The sequence below is a fragment of the Ascidia mentula genome, chromosome 7 (genome assembly GCF_947561715.1).
Source record: "Ascidia mentula chromosome 7, kaAscMent1.1, whole genome shotgun sequence".
In the NCBI taxonomy this organism is placed as follows: domain Eukaryota; kingdom Metazoa; phylum Chordata; class Ascidiacea; order Phlebobranchia; family Ascidiidae; genus Ascidia; species Ascidia mentula.
This window is the reverse complement of record NC_138572.1, coordinates 5,731,691-5,746,816: the sequence shown is the minus strand read 5'-3', so window position 1 is coordinate 5,746,816 and position 15,126 is coordinate 5,731,691. Positions and strand designations below refer to the sequence as shown.

General features: G+C 35.7%; 3 protein-coding genes across 3 annotated transcripts; 1 reads left to right on the top strand and 2 right to left on the bottom strand.

The window, feature by feature from the left end:
- Window positions 1-45: 45 nt before the first annotated feature.
- Window positions 46-2,023, bottom strand: LOC145907860 (UPF0193 protein EVG1-like). The gene is made up of 5 exons (XM_082994945.1): window positions 1,847-2,023; window positions 1,720-1,782; window positions 1,310-1,495; window positions 984-1,124; window positions 46-752 (listed from the first exon to the last, which is right to left on the bottom strand). The coding sequence occupies exons 1-5, from the start codon at window positions 1,935-1,937 to the stop codon at window positions 571-573; spliced, it is 663 nt and encodes a 220-aa protein (XP_082851071.1). The 5' UTR covers window positions 1,938-2,023; the 3' UTR covers window positions 46-570.
- Window positions 2,024-2,303: 280 nt separating this feature from the next.
- LOC145908084 (cytoplasmic 60S subunit biogenesis factor ZNF622-like) lies at window positions 2,304-5,969 on the top strand. The gene is made up of 10 exons (XM_082995261.1): window positions 2,304-2,602; window positions 2,790-2,976; window positions 3,207-3,333; window positions 3,550-3,689; window positions 3,861-3,933; window positions 4,085-4,293; window positions 4,544-4,706; window positions 4,890-5,036; window positions 5,524-5,636; window positions 5,772-5,969. The coding sequence occupies exons 1-10, from the start codon at window positions 2,426-2,428 to the stop codon at window positions 5,903-5,905; spliced, it is 1,470 nt and encodes a 489-aa protein (XP_082851387.1). The 5' UTR covers window positions 2,304-2,425; the 3' UTR covers window positions 5,906-5,969.
- Window positions 5,970-6,055: 86 nt separating this feature from the next.
- LOC145908083 (melanotransferrin-like) lies at window positions 6,056-14,175 on the bottom strand. The gene is made up of 17 exons (XM_082995260.1): window positions 13,827-14,175; window positions 13,486-13,603; window positions 12,866-13,123; window positions 12,360-12,512; window positions 11,987-12,143; window positions 11,082-11,190; window positions 10,562-10,717; window positions 10,178-10,297; window positions 9,763-9,874; window positions 9,474-9,584; window positions 8,993-9,127; window positions 8,561-8,716; window positions 8,029-8,209; window positions 7,468-7,609; window positions 6,968-7,051; window positions 6,836-6,889; window positions 6,056-6,723 (listed from the first exon to the last, which is right to left on the bottom strand). Exons 1-17 carry the CDS (start codon window positions 13,848-13,850, stop codon window positions 6,565-6,567), a joined length of 2,229 nt encoding a protein of 742 aa, XP_082851386.1. The 5' UTR covers window positions 13,851-14,175; the 3' UTR covers window positions 6,056-6,564.
- Window positions 14,176-15,126: the final 951 nt, after the last annotated feature.

Sequence of the window (15,126 nt, the reverse complement as noted above, 5' to 3'; positions counted from 1 at the left end):
CGTGCAATTATGTTATTAGTGCTGCACATATTCAATTCTGGGACATCCGAAATAATCCTTTTTTGTATTATGAGTTTCACTTGCATGATTGTGTACCACATGCATGTCGCCCTTATGTATTACATAAATATAACAATGCAAAGTTTTCAAAGACTGTGGTCATTTCTAGAAGGTAAAAATGGAAGCTAAAGTGTCATACTAAAATTTTTGAGCAACTTCGTACTGTGGAAAAATAGAAAGTTTCTAGTAAATGCAAGATTGGATAGGGACAAGTCGAATGCCATTATTTGATATGCAGGTCTCTGTAGCATAATGTTAATGAAATATTAAGCTTGCGGAAATCTACACACTGGCAAAACAAACTATTTTAATTATAACATTAACACAGAGCTTTGCAAATCCTCGATTACAAAAAAAAAAACAGACTAAAGTTTAGGGGTAAGGGATGTGGAAATAAACAGCAGCACAAAACCCATTCCATTGTACTTACAAACCCAAGAACCAAACAAGTGTTATCTCATGGTCTGGTTGGTGGACAAGTGATACTTCAAACCAGTTCACATTTCTGTTTCAAGTCTCCTCCACAGTCTGTAGAGCCTTTTGGAGTTTAGCAGTTCTGTCCTTGTCAATGACCTCCATCTCGCGAATTAATATTGAAATTTGTGAAGCGATGATTGGACGATATTTTTTGCCCTGGCCGAGCTTTTCCATCTCTTCGAGAAAACCTTGCCTTTCTTCAATCTCAGATTGAACTGCATGAAAAGAAGGGTTTTTTTTAATACTACTATTTTGGCTTATTACTCACATAAATGCATAAAAAAAACCTTATCACATAATTTTTTTGAAAAACTTAAATCATATCAATTTCCTTTGCAAACAGGACTGCTGTTTTAAAAACAGGACAGGGAAGAAGCAAAACTAATAATACTTACAGGTTTCAAGAAAACTTGAAATAATTTTGTAATGAAAAAACTTGCACTTACTTTCATCAAATCTGTCGACTTTCTTGACTTGGCTTGCCTTATGTCGCAGTTGTTTCAGTTTATCTTCCTTTGACTTGGGTTTGACGTCTTCTCCAAAAGCCATTATATTTGAAAGCCTCTCTTTTTCCTTATCCAAAGACTCTGAAAAAGAAGGTTTTATGACAGTTGAATATAAATGACTAAAATGCAAACTTTTGCAAGCTATGACATGTAACATAGTTTTGTTATGTGCATGTGTCCCATACTTACTAAGTATGAATAATAAAATCCAAAACTTAGCCAATGCAACATGGTGATATTAAGCTGTTTGTTGGGGTTCTACTTACTGACAGGCTTGGGAACAAATTGATCGCGTTTGTAAGCCCCACTCTCTTCAATGTCTGAACGTGACCGAATGGATGGTGATGGAACCCCTCGCATGCTAAAAGCTTTTTGTGGGGGAGGAAAACTTTCAGGTTCCATCACTTTTTCACTGCATGTTGGTGCCATTTTCAGTGGAAGACCTTGTCCCTCTAAAAGTGTCAAAATTATTTGTACAAAATGGCAACAATAACTTGTTCAACGACTTTGGCTATCGCTATATGACTCATGACTGCTGTTATATTGTTAACTTGTGAATAACATTAATAAAATGCTAGTGATGCAAACCGGTCCCATACTTTTAAAATTAAACAGATCCATTTTAATTTCTGAAAAACGATTGCAACAATCAGTAGGCTACCATTGATACACTTACTTCCAACAGTTTCTTTGAGTTTTCTTCTTTGAAAGCTAGTAAGCTTTGATTCTTCCATCATCACTTAACAATAAATCGACATAAACGTTACCATTGGAAAATATTGCTAAATTATCAAACACGATACCTTTGAGCAAATCTTGAGTTTGTCTGCTCAATGGTGGTGGGTTGGTGGCACCAAACATCCCTCCTTGGGCCACAGCCTGTCTCGATTTCATCTTTGGATGTTGTTTTTAGGCGTGATGGTATGCACAGATCTATACTTTGAACAACAGTAGTTAAACAAGTCTAAACAACAAACTAATTCTAAGTGATGAGGGAATTTACAATTGTTACCATAACAGTAAACGCAATGAACCGTGACACAACTCCACATAGAAAAAGTAATTTACAGAAACGTGTAAAATGTGTTTCATGTTAAAACTTTTTGTAGTTAAGCTTACAAGATTTGACAGACATATTTCTATAAATTGCATTTTTGGCAATTAAAAATAGAATGTCAAACTTGGGCCTTCTGAAAAAAGTTTAGTAGTGGCTGTAAACAAGCTGTGACGTCAAACCACGTTGACCCCACATTTCTTGGAGTTGTGCAAGAAAAGTCAACAGACGGGATATATACGTTTTGGCCGTTCCACACCGGCCATGATTTTGTTCTAACATCTTCCAACAACTGTAGCCATTAACAAAATCGTTGGTTTCGCAGAAAATGTCACAATCCGTATTCACTTGTATAACTTGCCATGTCGCATTCACGGATGCTGATATCCAGCGGACTCACTACAAAACGGACTGGCACCGCTACAACTTGAAGAGGAAGGTCGTGTCTTTGCCACCTGTGACTGCACAAGACTTTCAGGAGAAAGTGATAGCCCAACAAAATCTGGTGCGTATTTCTTTGTAAATAACAACAGAAACATTTGTAATGTGACACAGCGTAAAGAGAACGCAAAGAAAAACAGCTAGCCACCTAAAATTCACATATTAGCAATCAAGAAGAATTAATTTCACTGACTATTTATTTTCATTTGTGTAAAAAGGATGATTTAAATAGAATGGGTTTATTTTTGTAGGCTGCCACCAACAAGTCACAGGAAAACATAGTTGGAATTGCTTGCAAGGTCTGTCAGCGAAGATTCAACTCATTTAATTCATATAACAATCATCTTAAATCCAAAAAGCACAAAGAAGCTGAACAACGAGAAATTGAAAGTGTTAAACAAAAGCTTGAAAAAGGGCAACAAGCACACCATGAAAAAAGTATGACTGTGTAACAACTGTCAATATTGTTAAAATTGTGAATTTTGTCCATAGGTTTGTATTTATAAATAATAATAATTCTCTAATTCTTATAATGCTGTAATTGGAATGTGTAACCAAAAACAAAATGTTGTGTTAATCATCAGTGGCTTTTAGGTTTTCTGCTTAAGTCCAATTTCACACTTCCGGTGAAACTTCTGTTTGTACTTAGTTGTACGAACTTTATACAGGTGTAGATGAGAGTGAGGATGAGACTCTTGAACAAAACGCTGTCATCAAAGCGTTAACTGAGGCCAAACACAACTTGCAGCAACCTAAGATACTTCGAAACGATGAAACCAAACAAGTGGAAAAACAGTAGGTTCCTTCATAATTGTTGAGTGTTCTGTACTTACTAACACTCGCCATATAACGTGTGTTCTGACCTACACATATGGTAAGTTTAGACTGCTCAACTTTTTGTAGGTTTTGTCATTAAACTATTTGAAGAAGCATATTAGAACTTTGAAATATAAGTAATCTAATGTTATTTTCACACCCAGATGAGTCGCTAACATTACTTTATCTCCAAAGGTTTGGTAAAGGGGATAACCCAAGAATGCGATGGTACTTAAAACAAATGAAGCAATTGAAACATACAGAAGGGGAGGATGAGGAGGAAGCAGGAGAAGATGACGAGGAATGGGAAGAACTCAGTGACGAGGAAACAATCGGTAAGAACTAAACAAATCCATGGAAAACCAAAGTGATAATTCTAGGATGGGAGAGGAACTTAGTACATCTAGTATTGTATATGCCAAATAGCTGGGAAATTGTATATTTAAGTTCATATAAGAATGTGGTGGTGCTGACCTTAATGCCGTGATTTCTTGTGTCTGTTTCAGGTGATTCTGAAACTGAATCTCATCCAGAATCTACGACAACTGAAACATCCTCGTTAGCTGGGGTCATGTCCAGGTAATTCTTTGTCACATAAAAAACATAGTAGAATTGTTGTTTGTGTAGATATACTTAATCTAGTTTCCAAGCTAAAACTATTGTATGAGCTCACTCTATTTTAAGAGACAGCTATGTCGCCATCCATTTAAAATCCACTTCATTCATACAGGATAAAAATCGACTCTGATGCTGATATTGAATCCATCTCCTCTGAAACAGGACCAAATCAGTCGTTATTGGGTGTAAAAGATTGTTTATTCTGCCCCAAAAAATCCTCAGATGTGGAGAATAGTGTTTCTCATATGTCAAGAGTGCATGGCTTCTTTATTCCCGAGTTGAAATACCTCACGGATTTGGAAGGTCTTTTAGTGTATTTAGGTGATTTTTTGCTTGTACAATCTTATTTTTTGGTTTTGTGTGACTCAAAAGTATGCCATGATGATATCAACTGACAAGGCAGGATCGACCCCCTACGAAGTTCCCAAACCTAGCACATTGGTTTTGTATCCATAAGTCTTTGTAAATTTTCATTAAAAACATGTATTAGATTTTTTATTTTTATATTAAGACAAAAACAATGCACTTTTATATAGTATGTTAAGGTGACCAACTCAACATGCAATTGCAGGTGAAAAGGTTGGGGTTGGAAATGTGTGTCTCTGGTGCAATGAAAAAGGTCATGCTTTTTACTCCTTGAAGGCTGTTCGAACGCACATGAAGGACAAAGGACACTGTAAGATGTTTACAGACAGTGACGCTGCTTTGGAATATGCAGATTTCTATGATTTTAGGTAAAATCATGCTATTAGTGTGCAGCCATTTTAAATTGACATTCTTGAAAATTTACCTGTACTGAGTTTCTTTTATGGTTGCTATGTTCTGAGCCCAACAGATTGCTTTAATATTTGTAAACCTCACCAGTCAGCTGTTAGCATTAAGGGCTTTTCAAAAAATTGTAATTTCCATCTTCACAGATCGAGTTACCCAGACTACGATCCTGATGCTGGTAGTGATGACGAGGAGTTAAGTATTGCTGAAGTGAGAGAAGAGGAAGTTCCTGGGGATGAGATGGAGTTGGTTCTTCCTTCTGGTGCTCGTGTTGGACACAGAAGTTTAATGAGGTCAGCAAGAAATCAAAGACCAAATAACAAAATGCCTTATGATTCCTATTTTTCTTTGTGTATTTTGTTAGACAAAACTTTAGTATTTAGCAATGGAGCTTTATGACTCTGTTTTCAGATTCTAAAAGATAAGTGCAATGTGCGCTGTTTCTTAAATTCAAAATCACTGTTTGAGTGTTAATTAATATAGAAGTAACTTGTTAATGTGCACAAGTTTTGTACAACAATAAGTATAACAAAGCAAAGTGGAGCCAATAATATGAATTGTGTATAAGCTGCAGACAGATGACGGTGATTGTATAGTCACCACAAAGTGGAAGTCTTTGCTTGGCGTTTGGTCAGCAAAGTCGTCTTATAGTCACACCAGCTGCACTGATGAGACCTTTTAGGTCGAAACAGTGGCCATCTGTCTGCGGCTTATACACAATGATTATAACATCTAAATTTGCACTTGAGTATCATAATAAAAGTAATATGGTTACTGCAGGTATTACAAACAGAGTTTTCCAACTGTGGAAAGACCTAACCAACGAACAGGCAGAAAACGAATTGACAGACTTATGGCACAGTATAAAGCTATTGGTTGGCATGGTTCTTCAGGTAAGTTATGTATACATGCCACATACGTCTGTCTTAATATTTGTACTATTTTTATCATGGAACAAATCAGGAAATTTAGTGGTTACCGAAATCAAAATTTTTATTGCCTATTCTCATTACTATCCTGTGTTTCAGGTACAACACTGCTCAAGCTTCATGATCGTGATTTAAAATATCTCCGACAAATGAAATCAAAATATCAACAGAAGTTAACGACGTCCAACAACAAAACTATGATGAAACATTTCCGATGCCAGTTTGGGTTTTAGCTTTGGTTGTTGGTGATTTTTTTTTGCAATCATGATCTGGTAATAAATGTGACATAAAACAAGAGGAATCAAATCTGGTTTCGTTGCCAAGTGTTTAGAAGCAGTTACATCCTAAAAGCTGGTCAACATTTTCACAACAGCACACTGACATCATTATGGTTAGTTTATTTTTTACACATCACACAAATCTAACATGGAAAGGCAATGAAGATAGGTCTGGAGTTCGTTCAAATGGCACTGGAAGACTCACTGGCCTTGCACAGTGTCAAATAATTATAATGGAAGCACATTAAATGAAGGCACACTGGTCTCGCACTTATTGCACTGGTATGGGAACAGTTTAGAAATACAGAAGGATGGACTGCTAAAAAATTAGTCAGAGCAACGTTTTTTTGAAACATACTCTGTAGGGAATCAGAGAGCCACATGTACATTCTCAAGGGTAAAATAGGCTGTGAGCTGTTCGATTAGAACTTTAGGTAGGAAATATTTACAAGTTTCGAAATACACAAAAAAACTACACCTATGTAACAAATTTTGCTATTACTAAAGTAACTTCACTGAATTATGCTACAAAATGTGTAAAATGCTGCAATATGCTTTAATTACAGACACGAATCAAGTATAAAGTCTGCTTAAATCTTTAAGTGTAAAATATTCTATTTTCCACCACATGATGACTGGTATGTACAAGGTTGAACATCTGGGCTTTGGGCATTATTGCACTGCAAACCATCCACTGCCTTGGCGTATTCGTTACCAAGGAAATTACGCCACTGACAGTTGATGGGAACTTTTACAAGACACACGGTGGAATCCTATACAAGAGAAAGTATGAACAAAATTTAAGCCCACTCAAAAACACTTCATGTTTTTCCAGATTCACATGTCACCATTGCATGTTGTAGCGAATAATAAATAAAGGCTTACCTTGAAAATTAGGTTAGAACCTCCGGTGTTGGTGAACAACGGATTCCTGCTTGCCTGAAAGAAACAAATGCATTTATTCAAGATTTTTTTCATTTTTAAAGTAGTTAAAAACATTGTTTTCTGCTCTTTTACCTGCAATCTATTGAGAATTTCCCAGATTTTGTTGCGATAGGCATAGGAGTGAAATTGTGAAGTGACAACTGCATGTGGTGGCACCTTTAAAAATAAAGTTTGCTGTTACATTTAGATCTTGAGGAATTCCCCAAAATATTACTGCCTTTGTTATTTATGATTTTATAAAATGTATTGGAAATGTCATTTATAAGTGGAAATGTTATTTAACTGGAAAAATATTTATAACTGAAGCTTTAAGAAGCAAAAAGTAGTATGGCAAATTGCTTTTCATATACATTACAATAAAACCTGTCACCCATATTTGGGAGTAACTACAAAATTTTGTGAAAACAAGTGTACTAAAAGTTCACATAAAACGTAACACAAAACCTAGCACCCCAAATTTTGAAATTCCTTGAAAGGTGACATAATAATATTTTTAGTATCACCACATTTCTTACACATCTCAATGTATTAGTCTATACCTTTCAGAACAAATTAAGAGCAGACATATGTACCTGTGCCAAATGACAATTCACGTAGTTTTGTGGTGGTGCAGTGGTACCGTCTAAACAAAGAAGTTTGTACTGGGATGCCTCAGTCGAACTAATTGTGGTATGTTTGATGAACGCCACGTCCCCGTCACCATTTTGCAAACAACTAAAAAAATACATACACATTCCTAAATCCTCTGAACATAAAAGAACAATGTCACTTATACAACAGGAATCCCCCTGTTCTTGCTGGGTGGTACCGATGGATCTGTCTTATCTTGTCAGGTATCCGAAATTACTCAGAGTGATTGACGATCAGCGCCAACGCAATCTTTTATGAAACACACTGATGCTGATCTTCAATCACTCTTTGTGAGCAATTGTGGATACTCCTAAACATTACATTTGTTGAACCATTAGCTTTCTATGTTTATTTCAAATAACTTGAAGAAATTGTGTACAATGTATTAATACCCAGTTGCTATAAGATAAAGAGCAACTTTTATGAAGAATTAAGATATTTTGAAAAATAAAATATGGTTTTATTCTATTTTTTGCTATAAATACCTAACCCATTGACATTACCTAAAAGCACCAGCATAACTCTGGTAAGTGCTGTTTCTCAAACAACCACCTTTGCAAGTTTGACACAGTTTACTTATTATGTTTGGCCCTGCGCCAGACTCAGCAATTCCAGGCACACAAGCACCACTGACCAAATTGGCCAGAGCTGTGGGAAGATTGCATCCATCACTGACCAGTATACCTATGTTAAAAATATAGATTTTCTTTAAAATAATGTTAAAATCAGAACATATTTTCCTGGTAACCTTTATGATTTTATCGGTACCCATGCCATTTCATTTCCTTGTATATTGTTCTTTGCGTAGTTGCTTTTTTCGCAAAAAAAACATAATTTGATTTGGTAATAAACCTGTGGCTGCTTTTTTTATTGGATGTTCATTTAGCTTTTTGGATTTTATGTTTGCCAAACAAAACAACATTAGCAATTGCACAGATATTACAATTTGTATAAAAATATGTCGCTACTTTAACAATTATAAACTGCTGAAACCTAAAACCTTCATTAACATTTAAAAACAATAGTTTTTGTCACCTTGGTTTTCCATAGTTCCAACTGGTACATTCCATCCAGCAGTTTTCTGATATCCAGTATGGCAAGTTCGTTTATTTTGCAAACCTGCCCTTGTAAAGTTAGTGGTGGAATCAGATGCTCGAATGGCTGCTACAGCATAATATGAAGGTGTGATTCCTGCACAAAAAATGGTGAAAAAATAACAAAATGGTTTAAAAAAGTTATAAAGTGGTTGAGGTAAAAACATGGAATCAGTTTTGCAAACAGTTTAAGAATTACACGTTAGAGGCCCATAACTACATTTGTATTGTTGTACTACAATGCCTGTCAAATGCCTCTGGTCCCGTAGCACTTAACAATGAAAGCTTTAACATGTCATACACAACACTTCTTACAACAAGAAATTTTTTGTCAAGAAATACAAAGCAACATAAAACCAAAATGTTAGTTCACCTCCACCATAATGTTCAGCAACTATTGGCTGCAATCGGTGTTTGACTCCAGCATTGTAAATCTCTCCACCATCCATGGTAGTTATGTCAGCAGATTTAAGATTAATTAATGATGCACAAACATTAATTGATGCTTCTGCAATTAAGGATATAAGGATAATTAAAAAGCTTGGCTCCCTAAAATCCCCAATTTTTGAGTAAAAAGCTTTTATGAGTTTTTACAATTTTTAGTCACTGAAAAATGAAATATAATTTAATTTAGTTGTCAACAAGTTTCTTTTGACATGCTTGCAGTGTCAAGATACCACAACGTATATACATTAGTGCGAACAAATGGTCTCACAAATTACCAGTGTTATACTTCATGTTAATTATAAAGAGAAAATCACGAGAAAAAATAAATAGAAATATTAGGATATATATGGAAACTCTATACACAGGGAGCAACCATAGGGAAAATTGAAGTCTTACGATACACGCACCTTGTAAACATGTGACTGTCATCTCCGGATACAAGTTGGTTATTGCAGTTGCAATGCTTCCACACTTTGCAAACTCTGCAGCACCCACTACACACCATCGTATAACGTTCTCTGGAAACCAAAAAACATATATATAATGTGTTACAAAAGCAACTTTCAGACAAAAATTATCTAATTTTTCTAGCAAAATCTTAACTGATGCAAAACAGAAAAATAGAGAAAAAAGCATACTGCAGTTTATTTTACACATTGATAACACCACATCTTACACACTGATGATATTACATACCTGTGGATGTTACATGCTGTGGTAGAAGACAAGAGCGTGAATTGTTCGCAGTGGCTGGCGGGGAACATTTTACGGTTGCTTGAGCATTCAGGTAATTTTGTCCAAGAAAGTCCTGTATTACCCAGGTTTAAAATGCATTAAATCAAAAAGAAAGAAAGAAAGCTAATTTTGCCATTATGCTTTTTTATACAGTCTAGTGGATGCCGCCAAGACGTTGCCAGGTATATTTTATTGCTGAATAGTCTGAAGGCTGCTGCATAACAGCCGAAACTTTGAGAAACGCTTAAAATAAAGTTTGCCAGAAGAGCAGTATTCAGTCAAAGAATACATATATAATGATAAATACACCAATTTTCAAATACATCATAAATATAAAAATCAGTAAGTTCGATGTTTTTAGCGGCAATATTTTTACCTCAATTGTGCAGGTGGCAAGCAATGGTAGAAGTTGTTGAGTTGATGACTTGAATAACAAATCAGGTGTTGACCCACCAAACAACTTGAAACTTCCCGATGTGTGGGGTCCATATCTTAACTAAATGCACAGCACAAAACACTAAATGCTTACAGATCATGCAATGTGTAGTTAATAAAATTTTAACCAAAACATGGTTGCAACAAATCCCTTCTGAATATGTATCATCAGATCAACCAACACAAAGCAAATAGATTCCTAATATTTAAATAAAATATTTTGAAAAATTTCTTTAACTTTTATAACAGTAGAGACAGAAGCAAACAAAATGGAGTTTAAAAAAACATTGAAAAGTGAGATTTATTTTTTTTGTTGTCCTCTTACTTGTGCAACTTCCATCATCTGTACTACTCTAGTAGCAATTGTCAGGTCAGCATCTATGGCAACCACAACAGCATGAGATGGCACCTTTCCAAGGTTGCAAGACTTAAATGCAGATACTGGAGCCCGTGTTCCATCAACACAAAGAAGCTCATAGTTCTGCAGCAGAAAAAGCCATATATTCATTATATACTTTGCATTGTTTATATTTTAAATATTTTTTGTGTGTTTGAAAAATTTTCACGCAAAATATTTTTTTGGAAAGCAGTAATGTTTTTGTTTTAATTTTACATTGGTAAGAAATTAGACTTTTCGTGATGCTCGTCATTGAAACGGAATATTCCAGCATCTCCCTGTCCACACTTACACATTGTCTATCTCTTTCACTCAGTGTATAGTTTCTACTGCTAGGTTTGGGCAAAAATAAACAAATCAATGAATGAATGCATTTTTTAATTTGCTCGTTTGTTTTTAGGTAATCGGAAGAAAAAACCCTTAAAACACCATTTTCCACACTGCTTACTGATGAAAGTAATCCACTAGTCCAAGTCGCAGTTGAATGACCATCAGTGTTGTCAGTCACAGTTGTGTGTTTAACAAATGCCACATTTCCAGATCCTTGAGCGAGACACCTGAAAAATCAGAAAAGTGCCAATGTTGTAAATATTTTCATTTTAAGCTAAACATCAACACGTTCACCACATTATTGGTTTCATTGGTTACAAGCATGGGCGTATCCAGGGGGGGGTCCGAGGGGTCCGGACCCCCCCCCCTTTTATGAAATATTTTGGTCTTTTTTGATAACTAAACAAACGCCACTGTATTTTTTTGTCAAAATCCGCGTGAAAACCAGAAATTTTCTTTGACGTTGACCTAAAAACCGCATCGTGCTTGTGTTCGCCATTGTTTCCAAACGGGAGCATTGTTACCGAACACTTGGTATTGTTACCAAACATGTTGCATTGTTACGAAACAAGTGTCATTTTTCGTCAGTTCACGGACGAAACGTCGTTTTTCAGTGGCCACGCTGTAATGACAAGCGGTTTACTTGCGTGAAAGTCAATTAGTTGAGTTGTTAAACTTTCCATAGCGTTACACAATTGCGCAAGCCAGAAAGCCACCGTTTATGTGACGATTGGCGCGAACACCGGCGTTCGTATTTTGCGATTCTCGCCACAATTAACCTTAGTTTATACCTGAAAATCGGGGAAATCCCTAAAACATTTGGACCCCCCCCTTTAAAAATTCTTGGATACGCCCCTGGTTACAAGAATATGTACCACATGAAACAACTTAAAATTACTACCTTTTTTAATTTTTTGCGACTATTTTAAATTGTATTTTTTAAACAAAGTAATACAGAACCTAGAAAATACTTACATTAGTTTAAAATTACATTAGGTTAAATAAAGATCACCACGTTCAAACCTGAATGCTCCGGAGTATCCACAGAAGTTTTCATCTTGACAATTCCGGTTGCAGGTGCCGGCGCAAGCAGAACATAAACTTACACCTCCACCAGGAGCACAGACTTCAGAAAATAGCGTTGCAACACCCTTTGCCACATTGCAGCCAGTAAGAATACCTAAAACAGTCATTTACATTTATCTTATTTTTTTGATAGCCCCCGACTTATTAATCCTCATGGTTTTTATTACTGTCCATGCCTTATTTATTTTTGCAGTTTATTAATTATTCGTCTTTTGTTAAAAATGAAAATGGATTTGATTATTTTCCAATGTTGCCACAGTCTGTAATATAGTTGACCACAACAACTTTAAAAGCGAAATTGCAAATTCACCTTTTTCTTTCAGGGCACCAACAGGCATAACCCATCCAGCTGTTTTATTAATGCCAGTGTGACAAGATATCTTATTACGCAAGCCACTCTCAGTAAAGAATGTTGTTCCATCTGATTTTTTAACCACCGCAACTGCCCAGTATGTTGCATCACCTACGTTGATTGACAATGTTATTACACTGCAAAGATTTGATAATTACCATGCACAATGTTTCAACACCATACTACTTTATACATCCCATCAAACATGTTATAAAATATAAGCAATAAAGTCGGTTTCTCTTTCCTGACCAGATTATTACAACAGAGAAATTACTCAAACAATTTATTTTGTGCTTGTTACTGTAATCCTTCAACAAATGATTTATTTGTGTTTAAAAATTCATTTAATTTTGTTTTATTAGACTCTTTCCTTTGGTAGTTAATTTTTTTTTATATTAAAAATATTCTTTAATATTTAAAATTTGTTGCAACAAGCTAAGTTGAAAAAAATGTGCTTGTTTTACCTTCCCCATAATCTTCGGCCATTACAGGTCTAAGTTTGCCTCTGTGAGTGAACATGTGACCACCATCAGTCGTCATGGCATCAGCACCTCCGGTCTCAATTGCCAATACACAATCTTCCACTGAAGCACGGGGAATGCAGTGAACTGTTGGCTGTACTTGGTCGCCAATAAGTATTTGTTGCAGATCCTCACATTTCTTCATTTCATCTGGGCTTATTGTGCACCATCGTACCACTTGCAATTCCAGGGTTTTATTGGCTGTGAAGCAATAAGAAAAAAAATAAGATGTTTCAGGCCATTTCTGTGGTAAAAAAAACTGGTGTATTACAATTATAATTTTATAAATACAGAATTATTGTAAAGGTTTTTTACATTATTTCCAATATTTTGTATTTTGTATATGTATTTTCTACAATGTGATGATTATTTAAACTGTGTCCAAATAACATAGATATATCAATATTCCTGCTTTTACAATAAAATTACATTACGAAATGAATCATATATTTTAAATAGTGTGATACTTAACTTAATAAGAACTCCACGTCTTATTAAAAATGAGTTCAAAATTTAATAAAAAGGTATACTTTGCATTGCAATAATAAGGAAGTGCTGCATACCAAGATGATTTCTTGTTACAATGAGGCCGATTGACAAACCAATAATCAGTATGATGGAAATCACCAACCATCCAATTAAACATCTGCTTGATGAGCTTCTTGCACCTCCATCTCCATTCTATAAGCATTGTGAGTAAATATCAATACCCCTTGCAATTAATGACACTAAGCATATATGCCAGACATGCATACAAAAATCAATTTAGTTAGATTAGGTGTACATACCTTATCTTTGCAGGCATTTGCTATTATTAAAACGGAAAAAAAACTGCAAACATTTATTTGTGATTTTTATCACAAATGTACTTGTATTTAGTATATTAGCTCGAAGAAAAACTCACCATATTCTTGAAATCAATGGGCATTTTGCAAAACTACAGCAGACAATTCGTAGATCTGTCCCCTTACAATTACAAAGCAGTTATTTATTTTACAGAATGAACAATGCAGAAAAAACGTGTTTGCAATTTTGCCGCCTCACAACACGCGCAAATAATCTAACCAATCACTGGCTATTACGTCACAAGATAAGAATGCATTTAATTTATATTTTGATCAGTTTTAAACAAACAAATTGCTTTAAACTTCAAAAATGTCTGTCAAATTTAATTATAATTTGCATCTTTTTGTATATTATTCCTGGCATTTCCGCGCTCTGCAAAACACGTGTCACCTACGTGATCTGAAGATTCGTATAAATGGCGAAGAAGCCTGAAGAAAGGCTCCAAAAAACAGCGAAAGCAATAAAGCGAATCATCTCTAGTCACGCATAAGGTAACTCGCTTAAAAAATAAACGCCTTTTGGTCTCAAGTGTTCTGCCTGCTGCGTTTCGCCAAGCATGGGTTGCTGAGGCGCTGACTGAAAAAGCCGATTCGTTTCAAATGCTTTGCCCTGAGGTAATTTTTCATCACTGCGCCATTTTGCAACGCGTTTTACACGATTCATGCGGTCATTCCTTTGCCGGAGTGGTTCCTAACGCACATCACGAGTAACCGCACCAAAAAAACGATAATGATCAAGGACAATACCATGAATCGACCTTTCCGGAATTGTTTTCGCTGCAACGGTTTGCCAAAAGCGCTCGCAGCACTCCAAACTGAAGTGAGCACTTCTCTGCGTAACTTGCTTCTTAAGAAGAGACTTTAACGTTCTTATTTCAATTTGGCGTCACCCAAAAATTTGCACATATCATAAATGCACCATACGCATTTTTGTGTGCCCGTATGTTAATTAAAAGAAACATTGGGCTCAAGGAAAAACGTTTACGCGTGGCTGCTCTTTTTGAACTTCAAAGTTGGCCTGACAGCGCAGTATGAAGACGAGCCAGAGCACGGAAATAAAATTACGAAAGTCGTCACGCGATTGAAACTGGACAGCTTCCAAAGCGTGTCGAAATATTTTTTGCAGCTTGCAGCTTCTCTGGCCCTTATAGCTATAATATTCTTAGCAAAATGCTGATATCATTTCAATCCGGGAAGCTGCAAATTAATGTCAATAATCGATGATTTTTATGGCACTTGTGTTTTTTTTATGACTCGGGTAACACTCGGGCCTTTAGCAGTATTGGATACCAAGTAGTTGTTTTGCCATAGTGCGCTCCCCATCAGTGCTACAGCAACCTGCTGTACTGATGAGGCCTT